Source organism: Lipotes vexillifer, unplaced genomic scaffold, assembly GCF_000442215.2.
Source record: "Lipotes vexillifer unplaced genomic scaffold, Lipotes_vexillifer_v1.1 scaffold213, whole genome shotgun sequence".
NCBI lineage: Eukaryota > Metazoa > Chordata > Mammalia > Artiodactyla > Lipotidae > Lipotes > Lipotes vexillifer.
In genome coordinates, this window is record NW_006780610.1 from 5,349,057 (window position 1) to 5,375,957 (window position 26,901).

Sequence of the window (26,901 nt, forward strand, 5' to 3'; positions counted from 1 at the left end):
GATACAGTGGCTACTGGTCACAGATAAACAACTCCATTTCTAAGGTCTATACTCCAAAGGAGGAAAATCTAAAAACGGGTAGATGGAGGACAACTTTTAGTTCCCGGATAGTATTTACGGTTATACTTTTGTATTATTTTCCTTTTATATCTGTGTATCCTATAGTGCAGAGGTTCTCAACCACAGGTGACTCTGACCTCCAGGGAAGGTTTGGTGATGTCTGCAGACATTTTTGATTGTTATGACTGGGGGTGCTACTGGCATCTAATACATGCTAGATTTTGGAATGCTTGGATCCAGGGATGCTGCTAAATTATACTGCAATGCACAGGCCATCACTACCTCCCATCCCCAACCACAACAAAGAATTATCCAGCCCAAAATATCAATAGTGCCAAGGTTGAGAAACCCTGATACAGTATAACTTATTTTCGTATCTACTAACTGCAGAACCAAACACAAAGTTCAATCATAGTAATATTTTCTTATGACATATCAGCATAAATTAAGATGTTAAATGGTACAGTGTCACTGTACCAGATTGGTATGAGGTTTTCTTAAGAACTACTCCTAATTGAATCAGTGAGAAATAGTTTTTATTAGTAACTACCTTTATAAAACTAAAATTTCAGATCAATTAGAGCATTTACTATGCCTCTATAAATAAGACTAGGAAATACTACCAAGAGAAGGCCTTTAAAGAAGGAAACACCAACATATGAAGTAAGCAAGATGTAAAAATATTGTTTAGGGGGAAAACACGATAGAAAAATTTAAAACAAATTTCTGTTATCTATACCACTTAGCAATTTGTTTTCAAATCTTCCCCTTGAATTAAAAAAAATTATCAGTAAGGTTCTACAAGCCTACTAAATAAGTTTTTATCAAAAATAAAATTGATGTAAAGCAACTATACTCCAATAAAAATTAATAAAAAAGTAAAATAAAATACTCTTACATACATATGGTACTTTTACCATAAACTTCCTCCAATATTTCTGCTATTTAACTATGATGAATTACTGCACAAAGAAACCACCCTAAAGTTACCATTAAATATTTAGGAAAAAGTTCAACTAGAACCAAAAAATATTGTACTAGGAAATCTATTCATTATAGCACACTTTGTATCACTATTTAACAAGCTTCATCAAATTCCTCATGCTAACTAAAAATTAAACCCAAATACATAATACGAAACATGTAACTTTGATTCTCTTGTGTAACTGAGGTAGGAATACACGACGTACTTTAAAGAGTCCTCTTTAAAAAAAAAGCCTTCTTAACTTTGAATGGAGGAAAAAATCATCAGTAAGTCAGTTAGATCCAACTCAGATTTTTCTACCCCAAATCTACAGTCATAGGTGCCTAAGGATTAGATCCAAATCCAGGGGTTAGCAAAAAGCTGAAATTTAAAAAAATGGACTAGATAATTCTCTGCCCGGGTCCCTCCCCAAACCCTCCATCCAACAAAAAATGTTTTTGGCTTTAATAAATCAAATATTTAACCTATAAACTTGGCTTTACCTTCACTATAACATCAACTTTATAATGCTTTCTAGTCATTTTTTCAGTCATTTCTTTGGCCCCCTGAGCAGTTGAAGTTAAGATCGAGTCCATGCTCTTCGGGCAGCAGTTGAATCCTTGTTCTGTACATCTTGTATTTTCTGTGATAGAGTGGTGATATGAGTTGATTGCATAGTTACCGCAAAATAATGTAAGTGACTTCATGATATCAGAGGTGGTAACTAAGCAGCAACTCCACTGGAAACCATGGCATTTAGATGATCACATATTAATGGTGGGTAATGCACTACCTCCCAACAATGCTAACTGTGCAGTTAATACAGATTATGAAAGGACAATGGTATGATTGCAATATAAGAATATATAACACTTTCTTATTCTGACACTTAAATAACTTGAGATAAATGGATGCCTATTTTCAAAGCAGGAAGAATTTTCCTTTAAATGTTTTATTACAATGACCATCTCTCTCCTGGTTACTAAATGGCAAAGAATAAATGATTACTGGAGCAAGCAGGATGTATTCAACTATACTAATTGATTTGGGGAACTGAAAGATGTTCAGAGAACAAACTTCAATGCTTCATTCAAACCACAAGCTAAAAATTGCCTGTAACAAATAGGTAAAACCTTAAAATAAAACGACATAATTATTGACAATTGAAGATCTAACATTTAGTTTAAATAGAATTTATACTATTCATTCTGATTAGAGAATATCTAATTTCTCTTTGTGTCTAAATAATAAAGAACTAAATACAGTGGAGTCACATCTTACATGAGGATTAGGTTCTAAAGTCATGAACAAGGCAAGAATTTTACATAATCAAAATTACTGTTGAAAAATCCCTTAAATTGCAGATAAAGTACACTATGTGTGGGTTTGCACATAAAAGTGTACATGTATATAGAAAGCAACAATTATATAAACAATAAGTATATACAAAATATAAATTTTAGGACACAAAATTAATTTTTAATTTTTCTCTCTGGAAGACTATGTAGAGATGAATTTGTATTAGTAAAATATATATATGATGCAACACCACTGTATACATTTTAGCTACTAACTATAAAATAGTCAAGATCAATCGTCAACTGAATAATGTATATGAAATTACTGTTTCAACTCTAGAACAACACATGAAACAGGCTAGTCCCATATCCATAAATTTACAAAGGAATAAAATATTCTGCTATCATTTCAGAAAAATAAAGAAGTCATTATATTATTGATAGAATATGTTCAAAGAATGGCTCCAGTTCTGAAGTGACAATGTTTTTGGAATAAGCTTATTTTTTAACAGTATCATAGAAGCATTTTCCTAACAGATACTCTTATACCTTCAGCTAGTAAGGGAAAGTATTGACAAAAAATTAGCTAGTATCAATATTAATTCCATTACTTGGTATTTCTTTCATTGACACACTACCTAAGATGTTATGGTAATGAATTTAATGTGACATTTTATAATTAGTCCATATTTTTACCGGTGATGTTACATGAACAGATTTACATCTTAAAAAATTTCAATGAAAGTTTGTTATATTCATGCATTTTATAGTTAAGTTGTTCCAAATGCTAATTAACTCACCTTTTATCTCTTTGGTGAATTTTACCCGATGAGAATCAGTCAGAGGTCTTGGCTGCTCATCAATATTATGAATGTCAAGAACTTCACACATGAACTGAATTACAGGTTGTGCTTTGTAGAAGGCAGTGGCAGAAACTAAGAAGAAAAACACAAATAGTACAAATTAATGTTTCCTTTAAAAAAACTCAAAAACTTGTTCTCGGGCTCCATGATAATTAACTAATATAGAGTTAAAATTACCCTTTTATGTATATCTATATACATATAAAAATATTTCCAAAGTTAAGCTGTTTCAATTTGAACTGTTTGACTGGAAGACAAGCACAACAACAGAAAAAGCCTAATATTACAGTTTTTATAATCTCTTATCATGGGTAACTGAATCATTCCATTTCCTACATGTACAGAGCAGTGTTCTGACTATGAAACAAGGTCTGTAAGGGGACAAAGAAGGCCAGAGCACCTTAAAGAAGAAAAGGTTAGGTATTATTTCTTAAACAAAGCTTTTTGTGCCACCCTAGACTGCTTATCTATTCTAGTGAGAGCTCTCCCTGTCTTGCACAGATTTGAGAAGACAATGGTATTAAATGTTACTAGTGCTAATCCAAGCTATAGGTAGTAACAGTAAAGTATATCTGCCCAATGTTATCTAGCAACAGTCAGCAGTCTTCCAAGAGCCAACAAGTATGATTTCTTAATCTTGGGTTTTGGAACTAGAAGAGCTTCACCAATAGCTAGTAGACCACCATCATTCATTTCTTAAATACATACTTACTGACTGCTATTATGTGCTATAAAGGCACTGGGGATACAGTGAAAAGTAAAACCAAAACAGACAATAAGCTACATGCTATCATGTTATTTTTTTATTTAAAAACATGCCTACTGTGGCGCTCTTTCTCTTACTCTCCTTGGTTTAGGATTAAATGTCTTCCACACAATGTCCCTCATCTCTGGAAGGATATTTATCAAGGCTTTAAGTAGTTATCTCAGATAGTAAGGCTACTGTAGATATTTTTTATTTTCTTCTTTTTGACTTTATCTTTAAATCTTCATTTTTTAATAGTGAGCACATATTACTTTTTCCTTTATTACAGAAATAATATATGAATGAAGTCTCATCCTAAAAAACTTAAACAATATAGATATGCACAGTAAAGAATTCTGGTCTCCAAGTATCTTTAAGAAGCAACCATTATTAGTACTTAGGTATGTATATATCCTATTCTTTTAATATGCACTTAGAGATAAAAATGCATATACAACTTTCTTTTTTAACATGAGATCAGATAATAAATGTGTTCTATGACTTCTTTTATTATTATTTTAAAAACTAACAATGTGTCTTAGAGATCTTTTTATTCTGCAGTTTGGGTGCATGGTAATTAAGTGAATATATATTCCCTTCCCCTCTTAATGAAAAGGAACACAAATGATAAAACATTAGAAATACTATTCTGGCCTTTGATTTCTTTTTTCTCATTAAATATCTTAGAGATAGATCTATATGTACTAATATGGAACTACATCATTCTTTTTCACAGCTGCAGGATATCTCATTGCATGGACCTACTTCATGTCCCTCATGATGGATAGTTATGTTGGTTTTGTACTTCCATCCAAATAAACTTTAGAAATACCTCCACAATTTCAAACTAACTAAAAAAAGAGAGACTGGTAAGACTGTATTAGCATTCTGGGTATCTTATTCAAATCCACAGTACTTTAAAAAAATGTATACATTACATTCTTCTATTAAAAAATGTGAGAATATTGTTGTACATTGAAACAAGGCTGGCAAGATACATACCAAACAAGCACATATTGCTTCTGTGTTAATTTAAAAAAAAAGTGAATAAAGGAAAATAAATACATGGTAATTAACATGCTTATTTTGTCTTTCCTTTAATCCTACAGGTAAATTTTCTTCACTGGATTATTATAATACTAGCATTCACAACTAATGTGTCTTATCTCACAGAGTTGAAACTACTAAACAAACATTATTTATCCTGTTTAACATTCTATTAATTTTCCTTAGTGTTTATCCCACTGTTCTTCTAATCATTACTGTTCACCATCTTCCCCACAGCAATGTGGGCATCTGAGGTAAAAATTAAAGTTAGTGAAGGAAAGCTCTTACAAAAGATGGGATGAAATCAGTGAGTACAGTTGAATTAGGCATGAATTTCAATCAGCAAAGATCTGCCTCTCTATCCCTTGGTTAAATCCTTAACATTTTATAAACCTACATATTTATGCATTTTTTCCTTCTTTCCCTTTCACAAATCAGCTGAGTTTAACTGAAAAAGTAATATTTACATTTAATATTTTTAAAACCTATTAACAAAATATACATTAACACACTAAAGGAAATAAACATACAATCATTTCTACAGATAATTACCCTCAAAAAAGCATTAGATAAAATTCAGCACCATAACTAAAAGTCTCACAGTACCAGGACTAGAAAGGAGCTTCCTTAATTTGATAAAAGTTATCCACCAAAAATCTATGGTAAATTCAACTTCATTTAATAGAAAGTGCTAGCTGGCACAGGAATGCAAGCTAAGAGAAGTAAAAGGTAAAAAGATTGGAAAGGGAGAAACAAAATTATTCTTCTTCACAGTATGACTAGAGAGAAAACCCAATAATCTATAGATAAATTATAGAATCAGACAGTTCAGTAAGGTTGCTAGATTTAAGATCAACATATAAAAATAAAATTACATTCTTATACACTAGCACCCAACTTAAAATGTAATTTTAAAAAGATACCATTTAATATCACAACAAAAAAACCATAAGACACTTGAGATAAAATCTGAACAAAAGATGCATAAGACCTATAGAAGTAATAGGTATCTTTACTACTACAGAAAATCTAAATAAATGGAGTATATACCTTATTAATATAAATTATTTGTAAATTGATATGCAAATTCAAGGCAATTTCAATCAAAATACCAATAGGATATAACCCCCTTGACCTCTGGAACTTAAGAAGCTGATACTAACTAACATGAAAGAGAAATGAAACAAGAATAGCCAAGATAGTTTTTAAGAATAAGGTCTGCTCTAACATTCGAGATCTGTTATAATCCAATTCAAGTCAAGAGACTGTGGGGACAGACACACAGACCAGTAGAACAGACTTGGAAGCCCACCTTATAAAATATACAAAAACAAATTCCTATTCAGAGAACTGAACATGAAAAGAAAAATAAACATTTAGAGGAAAATAGAGAATATCTTTATGATCTTGGAGGCAAGAAAGAATTTCTTAAGATAAAAAAACTATCATAAAAAAATACCATAAACAAAGCCAGAAAAAAAAGACAGGCTATAGATATGTGTAATACATATAACAAATGATTACTATCCAGAATATATAATAAGTTCCTATAAATCAAGATAAAATAAAAGTGGCAAAGGATACGACTAGGCATTTCATAGAAGAGAAAACCTAAATGTCAAAAAACAAATTTTCACTAATTATCTTATTTGTAATTAAGGAAATATATACAAAAACTATATCAAGCTATCATTTTACACCAATCAAGACTGACCAAAAAGGTTAAGACCGATAACACAAGCTGACAACAAGCCAAAGGAAGACTGAAGAATGAAAGCTCTCATACAGACTGCAGGAATATAAACTGATATAGTCAGTTAGGAACAAATGGTAATTTATAGTAAGTTTGAAGATGAGCATAATTTTCAACTCAACAATTTCACTCTAGGACTTCCCTGGTAGTGCAGTGGTTAAGAATCCGCCTGCCAAGGCTTCCCTAGTGGTGCAGTAGTTGAGTCTGCCTGCCAGTGCAGGGGACACAGGTTCGAGTCCTGGTCCGGGAAGATCCCACATGCCGTGGAGCAACGAAGCCCATGGGCCGTAACTACTGAGTCTGCGCTCTCGAGCCCGCGAGCCACTACTGAAGCCCATGTGCCTAGAGCCCGTGCTCTGCAACAAGAGAAGCCACTGCAATGAGAAGCCCGCGCACCGCAACAAAAAGCAGCCCCTGCTCACTGCAACTAGAGAAAGCCTGTGCACATCAATGAAGACCCAACGCAGCCAAAAATAAATATAAGTAAAATAAATAAATAAATTAAATAAATTAAAAAAAAGAATCTGCCTGCCAATGCAGGAGACACAGGTTTGAGCCCTGGTCTGGGAAGATTCTACATACCAGGGAGCAACTAAGCCTGTGTGCCACAACTACTGAGCCTGCGCTCTAGAGCCCACGTGCCACAACCACTGAAGCCTGCGCGCCTAGAGCCCGTGCTCCGCAACAAGAGAAGCCACCGCAATGAGAATCCTGTGCACCGCAACAAAGAGTAGCCCACCCTTGCCGCAACTAGAGAAGTCCGGGCGCAGCAAAGACGACCCAATGCAGCCCTAAATGAATCAATGAATGAATGAATAAATGAAGAACTTAATAAAAACCCAAAAAACAATTTCACTCTATTGGAGTATATAACTCTGCAAAAATTCCATATCTGTGAAAGGCAACATGAATGAGAATGCTTATTGTAGCACTGTTTAAAATGGTAAAAAGAATGGAAACAACTTAAATACCAGCCAAATGGATAAATCTGTACTACATACATATAATTAAAATTAATGGGCAGGTGTTAGAATTCAGATAAATACAATTGAGAAGTAGAAAACTTGAGAGGAGTTTGGTAGAAAATGCGATCTTACCAACTACTTAGATTGCCATTATCTAGATATGTATAATACACAACTAAGGCAAAAAAATTTACCAAAATAGACTAGATGTCTAGAATACCAGTGGGATTGTCTTTCAATTCATGAACATAATATCTCTGAATTTATTAACGCCATTCCAGTTTCATTAAGGTTTTGTGATACTTTATAACTCATTTATTGATAAAAATTTTGTTGCTGTTGGAAATGTATCCTTTAATCTTTCATCACTTACTAACTTATTATTATTATTTTTTAAATTTTATTTATTTATTTGTTTTTGGCTGTGTTGGGTCTTCGTTTCTGTGTGTGGGCTTTCTCCAGTTGTGGTGAGCGGGGGCCACTCTTCATCACGGTGCACGGGCCTCTCACCATCACGGCCTCTCTTGTTGTGGAGCACAAGCTCCAGACGCACAGGCTCAGTAGTTGTGGCTCACGGACCTAGTTGCTCTGTGGCATGTGGGGTCCTCTCAGACCAGGGCTTGAACCCGTGTCCCCTGCATTGGCAGGCAGATTCTCAACCACTGCGCCACCAGGGAAGCCCACTTATTTTTTTAATTAGGTTTATTTTCTTCTTTTCATGGGTAACAGTGTTAGAATAATGAGAAAAGGATAGGCTTGGAAATGAAATAGATTTTAATTCTAGATCCAGACTTGAAATTCAGAGAAATCATAATTCGTTCATTGCAAAATTAGAAAAACATCTAGTACTTATAGCATTAGGGTGAAGATTCAATATAAGGTACCTACTTGTGCCCAGAACATGGCAGGAGCTCATCAGAGCTCTTTTTCTCATCTTTGAAGAATTGTCTACTCATGTCTTTTGCTCTCTGATTTACTGAGGTTTTAATTCTAGGCAAAATCATTTTTGTTAATGTAAACTAACTCCTTGAAGAGGCTGATGGGAGAATGTTCCATGAAAAAGCAATTAAGATTCTTGAATTTGCATTTTACTGTGTCAAAATTGAAAATTTTTGTTAGGACGCAGCTAAAATAACAGATGTGAAAAAAGAAAATAATAAATATTTGCCATATTTAAGATAACTAGGACTACAAGTACCAAAATGAGCCCAGGTCCAAATGCTGAGTAAAAATAAAGCAGTAAATAATGTTGCATCCTGGTAAAAACATAACTACAATTATACTTTAATCTCCTGAGAGGTTATGTGCCTCAACTTTATATGTATACTTTCATTGCTCTGAAGATATAAGAACAGAAACTTATTATACAATGCCTTTTTATGGTAATAGTGAGCAATTAAGAGGCCACATTAAATATCTTGGCGTGTCTATTATTACCTAGCAAAATAATATTAACATAGTACTCAGGAGATATTGATAGATGAAAGGATTGCTTTTCTTTTTCTTTTTCTATTTTTAATATAAAATATCAGATATTTACTAGAGTGTCACTAAACAAATTATAAAGTGAATATCCACACAACCAACATTCATATCAAGAACTAAATATTGCCAGTATCCTAGAAACCTCTTCCCTATCCCCTTCCCAACCTTAACTTCCCCTCTCTCTGCTAGAGGTAACCAAAATCCTGGCTTTTATGGTAATCACTTCTTTTTCTTTATAGAATTACAATATAAGTACAGATCACTAAGGACCACAATTTAGTTTTCCTAGTTCTTGAATGTTATGTAACTGGAAACATAAAGCATGTAATGTTTTTGAGTCTTTTGCTAAACATTGTTTCTAACTCACCTACATTAATTAAATGTAACTGCTTTCTTCATTTTCATTGCTCTAATACTCTGTTGAAGAAATACACAATTTATCCACTCTGATGTTGATGGACAGGGAATTCCCTTGCAGTCCAGTGGTTAGGACTGGGAACTTTCACTGCCAGGGGCCCAGGTTCAATCCCTGGTCAGGCAACTAAGGATCCCAGGCGTAAGCTGCCCCACGGCAAAAAACAAAACCAAACAAAAAACCAAAAAAACCTGATTATTAATGTTGGTGGACAGTTTATGCTGGCACTTTCCTTTGGTTATTAGAATAAGGTTATGAATACCTTTATAGATAGCCTTTTTTGTTTTTTTTTTGGCTGCACCACGCAGCTTGCGGGATCCTAGTTCCCTAACCAGAGATCTAACCTGTGCCCCCTGCAGTGGAAGAGTGGATTCTTAACTGCTAGACCACCAGGGAAGTCCCTAGGTGGCCTTCTTGATATACATACACACGTATATTTCTCTAGTAGAAAAGGCAATATCTGAGTAGAACTGCTGAGTCATTAGGGATGTGTATCTCTGACTTTCCTAGATAATGTCAAACTCTTCCAAAGTGGTTTTAACAAATAACTCTCCCACAAGTAGCATTTAAGAGTCACTGTCGTGCCAAATTTTCACCATTAGTATTGTTAGACTTGAATTTTACCCCTTCTGGTGGATGTGTAATGATATCTCAGTTCAAGAAAAAAAACAATTTGAGGTATAACTTACATACAATAAAATGCATTTCAATTGTAAAGGTCAATGATTTTAACAAACGTATATACATCTATGGTATTACCACCCCAATTAAGACAGAACCTGTCATCACCCCAGAAAGTACTTTCCTGCCCCTATGCAATCAGCTTGTCACATCTGCCACAGGCAAGCACTGATCTGATTCGTTTCATAATAGAATGGTTCCAGAATTTCACATAAATGGAATTATACTGTATACACCACTTTGTCTAGCTTTTTTGTACATCTTACTTGAGATTTATCCATACCATTGTATAAGTTAGTAGTTAGTTCTTTTTAGCTGTTGGGTAGTATTTCATTGTATAAATAAATCACAACTTGTTCCTCAATTCACTTGTTGCTGGGGATTTGGGTTGTTTCCAGTTCCTAATTATTATGAACATGTAAACATATATGCACAAATCTTTGTATGGACCTATTTTTTCATTTCTCCTGGGGAAAGACCTAAGAATAGAACTGGTAGGACACACGGCAAGAAAATGTTTAAATTTAAAAGAATCTGCCAAGGGCTTCCCTGGTGGCGCAGTTGTTAAGAATCCACCTGCCAATGCAGGGGACACAGGTTCGATCCCTGGTCCGGGAAGATCCCACATGCTGCAGAACAACTAAGCCTATGCGCCACAACTACTGAGCCTGTGCTCTAGAGTCCGCGAGCCGCAGCTACTGAGCCCACGTGCCTAGAGCCCGTGCTCTGCAACAAGAGAAGCACCACAATGAAGAGTAGCCCCTGCTTGCCGCAAATGGAGAAAGCCCGCGCACAGTAACGAAGACCCAATGCAGCCAAAGATAATAAATATTAAAAAAAAAAAGAATCTGCCAAAATATTTTTCCAAGTGGTTGTACAATTTTATACTCCTACCATTTCTGATTGCTCCACACCCTTACCAACACTTAGTATTGCCAGTCTTTTTGATTTAGCGAATCTAGCAGGTGTGAAGTGATATATCTCACTGTGGTTCTTACCTGCATTTTTCCAGATGACCAGTGTTTAGCATCTTCTCAAGTGCTTACTGGCCATTCCCATAATCTTTTGTGAAGTGTCTGATTTTGACCACATTTTTAAATTGTCTGAGTTATGCAAGTTTCTCATATATTTTGGACACAAATCTTTTGTTTCGGATATGTTATGCAAATATTTTCTCCCAGCAGTAGTTTGCCTTTTCATCTTCTTAACAGTGTTCTTAAGAGGTGTTCATTTAGATGAGTTTTCCAACATATTAAGAAATCTTTGCCTACTCCAAGGACATGAATATTTTTCCTCTTTTCTTACAAATTTGTTTTAATGGGTTTTTTTTTTGTACAAATACTCAGCTGTTCTAGCATCGTTTATTGAGAAGACTATTCTTTACCCATTGAATGTTGGCCCCTTTGTCAAATATCAATCAACCACATAAGTGGGTCTATTTCTGTAGCTATTCTAATCACTTCTTAGCCTTTTGGCTAAGATCAAGTGTAGTATCTATAGCTATCATGTAAATTGATTTGTATGTCCATCTTTAACCCCAATATCACAGCTTTGATTACTGTAGCTTTATAGCATATCTTCAAATCAGGGATTATGAATCCTCCAACTCTGTTCCTCTTCAAAATGGTTTTAGCTATTCTAGGTTCTCTGCATTTCCATATAAATCTTAGAATCAGCTTGTCAATTTATATTATTAAAAAAAAAAAAAAAAGCCTGGTGAGATTCTGGGATTGTGTTGAGTCTACAGATCAATTTGGGGATAATGGACATCCTAAGAATTTGAGGCTTCTGGGCCAAGAACATGGTATCTCTATTTATATCTTCCTATCTTTCTCAGGAATGCTTTGTAGCTTTCAGTGTAGAGGGCTTGTACATCTCTTTTAAAATCTATTCCTAAATATTATTATTATTATTATTATTATTTTGGGTACACGGGCCTCTCACTGTTGTGGCCCCTCCCGTTGCGGAGCACAGGCTCCGGACGCGCAGGCTCAGTGGCCATGGCTCACGGGCCCAGCCGCTCCGTGGCACGTGAGATCCTCCCGGACCGGGGCATGAACCCATGTCCCCTGCATCGGCAGGTGGACTCCCAACCACTGCGCCACCAGGGAAGCCCTACATTTTTTGATATTATGAATGGTACATGTGTTTTTCATTTTTCTAATTGTTGAATGCTGGGTATTATTTATTATACTGCTAGTATTTTCTTTGTATATGCAACTAGTGTCTTGTGATCTTGCTAAATTCATCTATTAATTCTAGTAGGATTTGTTTTTTTGGTATATTTCTTAGGATTTTTTAAGTAAACAATTATGTCTTCTGCAAACTGAGATAGCTGTATTACTTCCTCTACAATATTATGCCTTTATTTTTCTTGGACCACCAGCACAATGTTAGAAGCAGTGAGAGCAAGTATTCTTGCCTTCTTCTTAATCTTATGGCAAAATCATTCACTCTTTTTTATCATTTAGTATGATGATGCCTGTATGTTTTTCTAGATGCTTTGATCATGTTGAAGAAGTTTCCTTTTACTGCTAGCCTGTTACAAATTTTTAGCATGAAAATGTTAAAATGTGTCAAATGATTCTTCTGTCTGTTGAGAGGATTACATTGTTTTTGTCAGGTGTCAGATTCCGGGGTATACTAGCCTCATAAAATTGAGCTGTAAAGCCTTTCTTCTTCTTCTGTTTTCTGAAAGAATTTGTGAAAGATTGGTATTATTTTTCCTTAAATGTTAGATAAAATTCAGCAGCGAAATGATTTGGGACTGGAGTTTTCTTTGTTAGAAAGAATTATGGATTTAATTTCCTTAATAGATACAAGGCTATGCCAATTTTCTTTGAGCCAATTTTTGTAAAGTTGTGTTTCATTTATCAAATTAATTGGTATAAATTTGTTCCTAACATTCCCTTATTAATCTTTCAGTTCTGAAGGATCTTTAGTGATAATCCCTTCTTTCATTCCTGACACTAGTAATCAGTTTTATTTTTCTATTTTTCTTGATTAGCCTTGTTAGGAGTTTAAAATTTTTATTAGCTTTTTAAAAGGAATTAACTTTTGGTTTCATTCACTTTCTATATTGTTTGTTTTCTATTAATTTTTGCTCTGATCTTTATTATTTCTTACCTTCTACTTACTTTGGGTTTAATTTTTTGTTCTTCTAGCTTTAGAAAGAAACTGTGTGTGCTAGCCTGCCTCCAAGACGGTCCCTAGTAATAAGTCTTGCCTCATGGGATTTCCACGTTTGTGTCTCTCCTACACTGAATATAACTGGTTTATATAACTAATAAGACATTACAAAACTGGTAGAATATAGCTTTCAATGCTAGGCCTTAATGTCATTACAGCTTTTGCCTTGCTCTATCATGGATTACTTGCTCCAGAGGAAGCCAGCTACAATATCACGACGACACTTAACCAGCCCTGTTGAGAGGTCCAGATGGCAAGAAACTAGGCCTCTAGCACAAATTTGTTACTGAGTTTTACAGATGTAAAACAAGACTTAACCATCCATTTAAACATTCATCAAGTACCTACCATATCAGGGACTCTTTTGTGGGTTGGAATTTAAAGATGACTCAGACAAAGCCTCTGCCTTTTAAGAATAGATCCTGGGTTAGGATGGCAGAGGAACCACAAGCAGCTCATTTCATTCCTTCCTCAAACTCCACTATAGCCATGGTAAGGAATTAAAAGAAAGAAAGAAAGAAAAAAGACATAAACCTAGAAGGAAGGGAGAACAGAAAACATAAAATGCACCAACATTTTAGAAGATGAAAAGCGAGTAGACAAGTTGTAACTGACATAGCAGATAGAATCCTCAGAAGGCGTGAGAAATGGCAGTACTAGGTACCTCTGAAACTGGTGATAAAAGGATGGGGGTAGTGCAGAAAAATGAAGAGGAAAGCTGTTTGAGAAGCAGGTAGAATCCTAGATCCCTTGTTCGGCTCCATTCACATTGCGGAACAACTGCCTCATCTTTATCCTGGCATAAACTGTAGGTGTATTCTCTGGAAAAAGTAAAAGACTTTTGGAGGGAGGATGTCAGGCACAATTAAGGGCACAGGACTGTGCCCAAAACAAGGAGTTAAATGACTATAAATATTAAATGCTGAATGCAGACATTCCCCAAGCCAGAATCCCCAACTTGGCTTCCAGATCGCAGGTAATGAAGACTATTACCCCTCAAGCAGGAGGTCTGGAAGGCTCATCTTTGGGTAATTTGACCAGGTAAGACAAGGATAAACTAACATTATAAGTTCCCCAACATCAGCCCAATCAAATCACCCTATGATAAAGCTCAAAGTAGACAGGCTCCACTGATGAATTCAAAGCATCTAGTCAGTGTTTTAGAGTCCCAATGCATCATGAATAAATAATCAAGGATACTATATGCTTGAAGGAAGCTTCGAAAATGGAGGATAATGATCAAAACAAACAAACAAATAAAAAAAGAATTTGGAGGAAGCATAAGCATGTGTAAGAAAAATAATACCCCAAAATAAATTATCTACAGTGAGCTTAGAGAAGATACTACCATATATTAAACAATAGTATGCTACTATAAAATAACATTCAGTAAATAAAAAAGAACGATTAGAAATTTTTAAAAGCGAAGGGGGTTAGAAGACGAAGGTAAGTAAATTTTCCAGAAAGTAATATAAGGGAAACAAAACCTCACTAAAGCTATTTAAAAAGTGGAGCACCACTTTCAAATTTATGAAGGAAAATTATTTCCAACATAGAAACCTAGCTGAATTTTCATTTAGGTTTGTTGATACATTTTCCAATGTGTAAGGCACCAAAAATTTTTGCCTCCTGTGTACCCTTTTCTCATGAAACTTCTAAAAAAGAGGGGAGGGGTAGGAAGGGATACAGATAGTGAAGTTTGATCCCAAGAGGACAGCTGTGCACCAAATATGAACATACTCTATCAGACTGAAGCAGTATGGGTCAAGAAACAGATTTGATTAGACTGTCACTGAAATTCCTGATGCCATTGTACTTTTTCTAATGTGAGGATAGACTAGACAAGCCTGATACAGGTATCTTTACTTGGCTTAGCTTGACCAGTGCTGATAAAGTTCCTGCCCTGCTGCCTGACCCTTTCACCCTAAAGAAATATTCTGCTTTGATCTACTTCTGAGGACTAATTTGACTACTGTAAAAATCAAATTATTTCTTAACCTTAGGGATCTTATACCTGAACTGAAGACAAACATATGAAGCAAGCAACACTAATATTGTGATTAATAAATTACTTATTAGAAATCTGTTTTCCTTGCAAAGGAAGCATATTCAGTGAGAACTTTTGACTCTTAAGCAGCATAAATTATAATTACCAAATTCTACAACCATTTATATATTATGACTACTTTCTTCTAGTAGCAAAATAGTGAATGTTTTATAGAAAGCTACTTTTTACTGAAAAGCACAAGGAAGTAAGTAAAGTATAGAAAAATAAAAAACATTTCTCAATTCAGATGTCCTGGGTCTGAGATTTGTCTGCCAGGAATCTTGCCTCTTAAAGGATGCAGTAAAGAGCTGTGAATATAAAGGGCATAATCTCTGGAATCAGAAAAATTGACCTCTATCATTTAAATATAATAACCATTGTGCCTCAAATATAGTTATATCTAAATATACCTTTAATAGGTTATATTACATATATCAATACATTAATAAAAATATAAAATACAAACTATGTGACATTTCGAGAGAGAAAGTCACTTTAGAGAAAGTTTAGATTTTGTCTCTAAACTTCAGTTGGGGGTATCACTTAACTCATACAACTGTGATGACGTTCATAGGAGATACAGTTGTCTTTTGGTTCCTGGGGGAGATTGGTTCTAGGACTCCCTTTGGATATCAAAAGTCGGTGGATGCTCAAGTCCCTTATAAAAAAAATGATATAATACAGTCGGCCCTCAGTATACATGGTACCCAGGTAACAAGGGCTGACTGTAATTAATGTAAAATGTTTAGCATTGAGCCTGGGGTAAACAAAAATATCTTGAGGGACATACAACTAATAAGTACCAGATTCACTCTTTTTTGGCTGTGTTGCACGGCTTGTGAGATCTTAGTTCCCTGACCAGGGACTGAACCTGCGCCCTTGGCAGTCAAAGTGCGGAATCCTAATCACTAGACCACCAGGGAATTCCCCAGATTCACTCTGATGCTCTTAAAATGCATAATTACAAAAATTAAATGCAAGTTGCAAATGAGTTAGGCCTAAAGGCAGGCCAACCTAAAAAAATATTCTGCATTTCATTGACCTAAAATGCCAATTATGGTAAGGTACATCAGTATTTTGTGTATCCTAAAAGAGAAATTTGCCAATTCAACTGTGACAAACCATCTACTGCAAGACGTCTCCTGATTTCAGAGATAATGAAATGTGAAAAAGTTTTTTGTGTGTCTAAGATTGGTAAAATTCATTAAAATTACATAGTTGAGAGTTAGGATATTAAACACCATGAAAACAATCATTTTGAAGAGAAGATTATGTCACACAATTAGAATTAAATTGCTTGCTTTCTTAAAGTACTGTTCCATGCTTATCTCCACCACAAATTTCACCTAGCTCCCACCTGCCACTTCCTCAGAGAAAAGTTCCTTGAATACGGAGCCTAGAATGGATCCCTTTGTTAAGCAGTCCCACTGCACTTAGTACTTCCTCATAGTACTCATTATATTGCTCAATACTAATCTTCTCTGGTTGATTTCAAGTTCAATAAAGACTATTTTGTTCAGTGCAATATACCAAGTGGAAGGGTTGCGAAATCAAAACCACACAAACAAGAAAGGAAATATAAGCAAGTAAGGTGGTCAGTGTAATATTTTCCCTCATTATTTTTCACAGCAGCATTATATATTATTGACAATTTAAAAATAAACTCATTTAAGTGCCTTCTTAGCGCAGTAGGCAGCACGTCAGTCTCATAAGAATAAACCCATTTAAAATTTTAGGCTTCGGAACTTCCCTGGTGGCGCAGTGGTTAAGAATCCACCTGCCAATGCAGGGGACATGGGTTTGAGCCCTGGTCGAGGAAGATCCCACATGCCACGGAGCAACTAAGCCCATGAGCCACAACTACTGAGCCTGAGCTCTAGAGTCCACAAGCTGCAACTACTGAAGCCCATGCATCTAGAGCCCGTGCTCCCAAGAAGAGAAGCCACCACAAGGAGAAGTCCGTGCACTGCAACAAAGAGTAGCCCCTGCTCGCCCCAACTAGAGAAAGCTCGTGCGCAGCAACAAAGACCCAATGCAGCCAAAAATTAATAAATAAATAAAATAAAATAAAATTTTAGGTTTTATTTCATTTCATTAAGATAACACAGATCTTTTTGTTTCTTTGCTTCACAGTGGCACCTGAAATTATCTACACACTTTGTTCACACAAATAAACATACAGTCACATGTTTCCTGAAACATGTAGCCTCATAGGTCTATCTCTTCTCCCTATCCCAACCAACCTATTTCATTCCTCTTTCTTCTTTCCTTCCTTCTTCCTAAAGGGAACCACTATACTGAAACTGGTGTGTATTTGTCCCATTTATGTTTTTATGGTTTTTTTTTTAAACATCTTTATTGGAGTAAAATTGCTTTACAATTGTGTGTTAGTTTCTGCTTTATAACAAAATGAATCAGCTATACGTATACATATACACCCATATCTCCTCCCTCTTGCGTCTCCTTCCCACCCTCCCTACACCACCCCTCTAGGTGGTCACAAAGCACCGCCATCTATGTTTTAATACTTTTACTGCATTTGTATGTATCCAGTATATACTTAAAAAAAAAATTCACATAAGTAGTAACATAACCTTTTGCTATTTGATCATCCCCCCAACATTGTTTTCAATAATAATCCATGTTGATATATGTAGACCTGGTTCATTCATTTAACTGTTACATAGTATACCACAATATAACAATTTATGTACTCATTCCAATGTTTACTTATTCTGTTATTGACAGGAATCAGGCTGTTTCCAATTTTCTGCTATTACAAATAATGTCTCAGTTTTCGCAAGATACCTCTATGGTATATTAAGGGTTTTAAGACATGTTCAATTTCATCTTTACTGGATATTGAAAACGGCCTCCAAAGTAGTTGTATCAAATCATACGCCTATAAGCAGTGCATGATAGTTCCTTATACTTTATCCTCACCAACATTTGATATAAGACTTAAATTTTTATAAATCTGATAGGTGTGAAATGGTACTGATTTCACTTGCATTTTCCTGATTACTAATGAATTTGAGAATCTGATTTTCTACTGGCCATTTGTGTTTCCTCTTTTGTGAATTACCTATTTTTTTTTTTAACTGATTGCCTTATATCCCATAAAGCTCTTGGTTATATATGCTGTAAATATTCTTCTAGCATTTTAACTTTGTTTATGGTGTATTTATAACACGTTAAGTTTTAAATTTTGACAGAGCCAAGCTTATCAGTATTTCCTATTATGATTTATACATTTTACATTTTGTTCAATGTTAGAGATATTCTCTTACTTTTTCTCTGAATGAATCTTATTTTTTATTTTGGCCGCACCACACGGCATATGGGATCTTAGTTCCCCGACCCGGGATGGAACCTGCACACCCTGCACTGGAAGCGTGGAGTCTTAACCACTGGACCACCAGGGAAGTTCCTGACAGAATTTTAAAGTTTTGCTTTACAAATTTTAGATTACAATCCACCTAGAAATAAATTTGGGATATGATGTGAGATGGGTCTAATTATTTTTTTCATATAGTTAACAACTGCATAAACACCATTTATTAAACATTTTACTCTTTCCTCAGTGATTTGAAATGCCAACTTAATATCAACCAAGTTTCCATACACACACACACACACACACACACACACACACACACACACACACACAGAGCTTACTTCTAGGCTTTATATTCTGCTTCATTAATCTGTCTGTCCCTGCAGTTTAAAAAGTGTGCTAAAATTGTTACAGTTTCAACATAAGGAGGGCAATTCCTTCCCCTTTACTCTTCTTTAAAATTATATTGATTTTTCATCGTCACTTATTTTTTCCATATAAATCTTAATATTGACTTATCAAGTTTCACTATATACCCGATTGAGATTTTACTTAAAATTGCATTTACAGATTAATTTTGGGAGAATTGACATCTTATCAGAGTCTTCTCAATAAGCCTAATATATTTCTTTCATTCAGATCTTCACTTATATCTTTCAATAAAGTTTTATGTTTTAGAGACCTCTCAGAAATCTTTTATTCCTGTGTATCCCCTTTTCAACCCAAACTCTCAATGTCATCACATTTTCTAAAGCTCAGTTAAGACATCATTTACTTCTACAAATATTTTTCTAACTTTCCAGGCTCAATTAGATACTCCTCCTCCATGTTCTTCGTTTTATTTATTCATTCCTTGCTTAATATGACTGAGAGTTGTGCCAGGCATGGAGGTAGACTGGTGAATAAGATGGACAGTCCCTAGCTTCATGGAGCTTTCATTCTAACAGGAGACAAAGAATAATAAACACTTATAATTCAAGGTGACACATGGTATTACAGGGGAAGTATACTGTACTATGGGAATACATAAGAGAAATACCTAACTGAGACTTGGGGGAATGGCTGGATGGGGGGCAAGAAGGGTGTCAAATACTGCTTCTCAAGGAAGTAACATGTAGACTGAAACCTGTAAGAAGAACAGAAGTTAGCAAACACAATAGTGACTAAATATCATAGTACTGACATCCTTGTCTTACTCTTGATTTTACTGGAAAAGCTCCGCTGCTTAACTGTAAAATCTACTCTCTGAATATGTTTCCTCCCTTGGCTTCCTTGACACATTTCTTGGCTCTCACACTGCCTGGGATAATCATTAATTGCTCACTGGTTCCTCTTCCTTAAATGCTAATATTCTCCATGGCTCTATCCTTTTCATTCCTGTTTTCAATCTAAATACTATTTCTAAAGTTTTTCCATTTTCAGAGTTTCAAATATGGATTTATATACTAAGGAGTCCCAAAACTTTTACTCTTAGCTCACACCACTACAGATTTTCACATCTGCATTTCCAACTACATACTAGATGACTCTGTCCATATGTTCCATAGAATTCTCAAGCTTTAGACATATTTACATTTGACATATTCATACATGGTATATACTGCCAGCTAACCAGCAACAGCAGACCTACCTCCCATATTCAGTATTATCATTCATACCTGGTATGAATGAGTCACTATTCTGAATGTATGTTGGTGAGTATGCCCTTCTTGAAAGCTAGTTTATAAAAGCTAGCACAATTAGCTAGCACAGTCACTGAAGGTTTGGGAATATGAAGGTTGTTTCAAATACTGAATAATCATAGAATTCTGTAGGCCAGGTATGGGGTTTTGTTTTTTTATTTTTAATATGTCAATTTGGCTAGGCTACTACTTGTCAGTTATTCAATCAAACACTAATCTAGGTATTGCTGTGAAGATATTTTATAGATGTAATTAAAGGGATATTATCCTGGATAATCTGAGTTGGCCTCATTTAGTCAGCTGAAAGGCCTTAAAAACGGGGCTGAGGTATCCCCAAGAGAGAGAAGAAATTCCACCCATGGACAGCAGCTACAGCCCATACCCATGTGTTCTAGCCTGCCCTTCCTGATAGCCTACCCTAAGGATTTCAGACTTGACTAGCTAGCCCCTACAACTGTGTAAGCCCAGTCGCTCTCTCTCTCTATGTGTCTCCTACTGGTTCTGCTTCTCTGGTTGAACCTAATACACTAAGATTGTAGCTTTACTTCCAAAAACCAATTCCTTCAAAAACCTAGTAAACCTTCTAGTCTCTTCATTTCCAATCAGTTCCATGTACCAGTAACTATACCCAAAGTTTTTTTCTGGACATGGTTTTTAAACCTATTTTTTCAACTTAATCTTTGTAATATGTTCCTTCCTCTCCATCCCACATTAGACCATCACCATCTCTTACCTGAACTAGTGATTGAAAAAGCCTCCTAACTGGCTTCTCAGATTAGTTTTTTTCTCCTCTATCTATTCTCCACACTGCTGCCAGAGGTCTCTTTCTGGAAAACAAATATGATCATGTCACTATCCTTCTTGAAAACTTTTAAAGTCTTCCTACCTACAGGATAGAGGTAAATTTGTTTTCTATTTCATTATTTTCTGTTTTTAACTCTTATTTCCTTCTGTTTTTCTTTGCATTTAATTATGTTATTTTTCTAACTTATTAAGATGAATGTATAGGTAATTGATGCTTTTCTTCTTTTCTAATAGGCATTTAAGGTTTTAAATTCTCTCTAAGCATTGCTTTAGCTAATCATACCAATTCTGATATGTACTATTTTCAATACTCTTCAGTTCAAAATATTTAAAATTTGTGATTTCTTCGACCAATGGGTTATTTAGAAATTATTTTTTAGTAATATCCAAAGCTGAACTTTAAGTTCCAGTAGGAAAATAGCAGTAATTTATTTCCAAAATTTCCCACTTTCCTCCTAGAACTCAATACAGAGCAACAAAGATAATGTAAAAAAGAGAAAAGAAAAGGAAAAAAACCCCTACATCTTCAATGAACCTAGGAGAAAATAAAAACCTGAAAATGCCAAATTGTAAGTAAATATGGCCCAAAGTACTTGGGACTAGTAGAACCTATGCAAGGGAGAAAGACATGAAAGGTGAAAGAAAGCCTAGTGGGGCAAGAGGAAATTTTTACTCCAGAGAGAGAGGGTCCTACCCTAAGTGGGAACTGCAATGTTTAGTTCTGAGATTGAATGGGGGAAATCTCAGAAGGAAGTAGAGAAAGGAGGTGTAGAAAGTGTCATGAGAGTGAGTAGAGGGTGAACTAGAAGTGACAGATCTCAGATAGGATTACCCTTCTAAAACCAAGGCTTGCATTTTTCCTCTGTAATGTCAAACTTGGAGAAAAGTTAAAAGAATAGTACAATGAACTACCATGTACCCTTCACAAATTCTCTAATTGCTAATGTTTGAGCAGGCACTTTAAAAGGCAGGAGTTGGGCTTCCCTGGTGGCGCAGTGGTTGAGAGTCCGCCTGCCGATGCAGGGGACACGGGTTTGTGCCCCGGTCCGGGAAGATCCCACATGCCGCGGAGCAGCTGGGCCGGTGAGCCATGGCCGCTGAGCCTGCGCGTCTGGAGCCTGTGCTCCACAACGGAAGAGGCCACAACAGTGAGAGGCCCACATACCGCAAAAAAAAAAAGGCAGGAGCTGAATCCCCCTAGTAGCAGAAACTCCTTAAACATATATTACTCAGAGGCAAAAGAGATGTGATTTATTTTGAAGAAAGAACCCATCAGAACAACAGAGGGCAGAGGCCTTGAGCAGAGAAACCTGGAAAACCACCTTGCTCCTAATGTCCTGTCCCACCTCCCTCTCCCACTCCAGTCTCTTCTAATAGGTGGTTTGGGAAAACTCATCTCATTCAAATATGAATAACAAAAGTGATAAGTATCCATACAAAAATACCATTTAAAAAATGTAAAAAAGCAGCACAACATCCCTGACAAAGAAAACTCAACAGAAAATACCACCACGAAGTAGATAAAAAATTATAACACTACTTTTTAACATGAATTCAAAACTTCTTAATGCAGCTATGAAGAAAGATCTCAGAGCAGAAATTTAAGAACTAAGGGGAAAGACAAACAGTTAAGAGAAGATGAAATAAACACTGAGAACTCATGAAAGAAATGGAAGAAAAAGACTTTTTCAAATTCAAAAAATGAAGACTAAATGAGCAAATGGTAAAAATTATATCACAAAAGGCACAGTAAGGAGCAAGTAGGATGGAATTTTTTTTAAAAGAAAATAAAATGACAGATTAAAAAAAAAGATAAAAGAGTTGAACCTACATTTTCAAAGGGAATCCCATGTTTTAAATAAAACTGACCCAAAATGCTCAACACTGAGAAAAAAATCTAGTAAAATAATTGTAAAAAATATTTTCAGTAACCAGACAAAAAAAGCAGGTCCCTTCTAGGGAAAAGAAAATCTGCTGACATCATATTTCTCTACTGAACATTCACTGTCAGAAGACAGTGGGAAAATACCTTTAAGAAACTCAAGAAAGTGTCATTCAGATAAACCATAATGGAAAAGAATATTTAAAAAAAGCATGTCTCTACGTGTAGAACTGAGTCACTCTGCTGTGCAGCAGAGACTGCCACAACATGGAAATCAGCTATACTTCAATAAGAAAAAATTGAATGAAAAAAAAGTGTGATTCAATCATTTTATGTCTAGCCAAGCAGTCCTTCAGGAATAAGGCTATAGACAAATGGTTTTCAATATGCAAAAACTCAGCTCTTACTCATATGAGCCCTTCCTGAAGTAACAACTTGAGGACAAACTGCAACCAAGAGATGACAGGAAAAATTTTACCGAAAGGACTTGCAATTAGCACCAATACATATAATTGTAGATTTAAGATGAAAACGAATGAACATACAGGTGACAGAATGGAATGTAACTGTTAACATGCTCAAAAAACACTGGAACAGTAATATATACGAATAAATGAATAACAGAAAAATCATAAAAAGTAGCATAAACTCACTGATTGCACTTTACAGTAATAGGAGTCAAAGTTGAAAGTCAAGTAGTATAAATTTAAGCAAAATCATAACAACAATAAAATAATGCTATATTGGCTAAAACTAGTGAAAAAAGGAGAGGGAGGAAAGAAGGGAAGGAAAAGAATAAAGCTAATATAAATGTTACTGATTAAGGAAAGCAAAAGATACTGCTGTAAAGAGAGGGAAAGATGAGTATTATATGAAGGTATGAAGGTAACCACTGATGAGGAAAAAAAAAACTTTCCTAATAACAGAACTAGCATTTAAAAAGCACAGAAAACATACCACATGAATTATAATCCCTTTGTTAGACAATGTAGACTTTTGGCCCAAAAGTACAAAAAAAGTCACTTTATCATTGTAAAGGGTATAAATCAATGAAGAATACAGATAGGTGTACATATGCTCCCAATACTATAGCAGCAACATCATGAAAGTGGAAATATAAGAAGAAATAGAAACACAATAGGAAATTTAAATTTATTTCTCCTATCTGAGACAAGTAAACAAAAATAAATAAGGAAATAGATGATCTAAACAACATAATCAAAATTGAAGTGCTGATGGATATTCATTTAACTCTATCCTAAAAAATGATTATATCTTATTTTCAAATAGCTATTGAACTTTCATTCACAAAATCTGACCATATATTAGGTTACTAAAAAAAACCCTCAACAAATTCTAAAAATAGAAATACAAGCCACATTCTCTGATTAACAGCAAAATGAAACTAGAAATTTATAACACAATCAGAAAATAAAAAGATCTTCAATCTGAAAATTTAAAAAGTCTCTCAAACAACATTTGGATAATATGGGAAATACAAATGAAATCTGTGGTGTTTTGAGAAAATAATGTAATAAAAATCTAGATATTAGAAGCTTTGGAACATAGCTAAAACAGTGATAAGAAGAAAAATAACTGTTCTTTTTGGTTTTTGTTTTTTATTTTTGGCCATGCCACACGGCCTGCAGGATCTTAGTTTCCCAACCAGGGATCGAACCCACGCCCTCAGCAGTGAAAGTGCGGAGTCCCAACCATTGGACCACCAGGGAATTCCTGAAATAATTTTTTAAAATACTTTTTTTAATAAGAAAAAATTAAATTAAATGAGTTACTAATATAGTTCAAAAAGGAAGGAAAAACAACTAAATTAACTGAAGAAAAGTGGAAGAAAAAATTTATAAAGCTAAAAAGAGAAATTAAGGAGTCAGAAAACAGAAAGCCAGAGAACTAAGAAAAAAATTCAAAAGCTCTTTGGTGGGGGGAGGCGGTGGGGTGAGGTGGGGAGAACTCGTTGATTAAACTACTACCTCTCCTAATTAAGAGTAAAAAGGACAAAGCACAAATATAAAAAAGAAACTATGGGGATAAACCACAGAAGTAGACAAAACTAAAAAAAAAAAAAAAAAAAAAAAAAAAAAAAAAAAAAAAAAAAAAAAAAAAAAAAAAAAAAAAAAAAAAAAAAAAAAGGAACTACTTAGTAAAGATATATTAGATATAGATAAAATATATATTTCTAGTAAAATATAAGCTACCAAAACTGAATCCAGAGTCTAAACAGACTGATCTTTCACAAAATAAATGAAAGATTTAAAAGAGCTACCCACCAAACAAAACAAAACACACCAGGCCACAAGATTTTACAGGGGAATTCTACCAAATCTTAAAAGAGCTGATAATTTCAATACTATTTAAAAACTGTTGTACATTTTAGAAAATGGGAAACTTCTAAATTCTTTATGAAATAAAATATTAATACCAAAACTTGAAAAAGACTGCATAAAAAGAGAAGATTGCAGATCAGATCAATCTTACTTTTTTGCAATTTGATTAAAAAGGTAAAGCATTAACAAACAGATTCCAGCATCACATTAAAATAATCCAAAAACAAAAGTTTAGTTCAGTGTTTGTTAAAAAAGAAGAGAAATATCATATCATCAGCTCCATAGCCACTAAAAGACATCTGACAAAATTCAACATCCATTCTTGATTAGAAGTACTCAATAAAATAGGAACCAACAGATGCTCCTAAACATATACATACATATATGTATTTAATGCAGAAACACTGGAAGCATTCGTTCTAAAGTAAGGAATAAAAAGAGGATGCCCACTACTCTCTAATGGTTAACACTGTCCTATCTAATTAGTCAATATAATCTGATAAAAAATATTAGAGGTATAAAAATCCAAAGGAAGACGTAAACCTATCACCATCATAGATTAAATGATTATAACCTAGAAACTCCAAGGAAATCACTTGAAAAGTTAATGGAATTCAATAAGGCAGAGAGAAAAAAGTTACTATACAGAAATTAAATGCCTTCATGTACATGAACAATAACCAGTTAGAATCTATAAACCCATTTAATAGGGAAAAAAGAGAAAGAGGACATATCCAGGAATGATAATAAGAAATGCGTAAATTTTATGTGAGGAAAACTTTAAACCACTCTTGAAGTAAACAAAAGCAATCCGGAACAAATGGAAAGGCATAGTGTTTTCTTGGATAGAAAGACTCACTATCTTAAGACTCAGTAACTTAATTTAAAAATATAATGAGGTCACAGTAAAAGTAACAGTCCATCCTCCCATAACCACTAGTTCTGACAAGGTATTTCTAAAGCTTATATAGTGAGATAAGTTAGAATGGCCTAGAAATCCTGAAGAGAAAAATGAGACTAGCCCTAGAAGACATTAAAAGTTATAAAAGAAAGGATTGACTGAAACACACAGCCCCACCAAAAGACAACTTTCTACATGACAAAAAGCAAAAACAAGACCACACCAAAGATCAAAAGACAAATAACAGGGCTTCCCTGGTGGCGCAGTGGATGAGAGTCCGCCTGCCGATGCAGGGGACACGGGTTCGTGCCCCGGTCTGGGAAGATCCCACATGCTGCAGAGCGGCTGGGCCCCTGAGCCATGGCCGCTGAGCCTGCGCATCCAGAGCCTGTGCTCCGCAACGGGAGAGGCCACAACAGTGAGAGGCCCGCGTACCGCCAA

At 34.9% G+C, this 26,901-nt stretch overlaps 1 protein-coding gene across 2 annotated transcripts in view; it reads right to left on the reverse strand.

Moving 5' to 3' along the window:
- LOC103079391 (argonaute RISC catalytic component 3) overlaps nucleotides 1-26,901 on the reverse strand; it is a 125,624-nt gene that overhangs the window by 45,256 nt on the left and 53,467 nt on the right. For both annotated transcript variants that reach the window (XM_007453827.1, XM_007453828.1), the window contains one exon: nucleotides 3,123-3,257. In XM_007453827.1, the coding sequence (XP_007453889.1) occupies nucleotides 3,123-3,257 (135 nt within the window). The remainder of the gene's footprint in view (nucleotides 1-3,122; nucleotides 3,258-26,901) is intronic.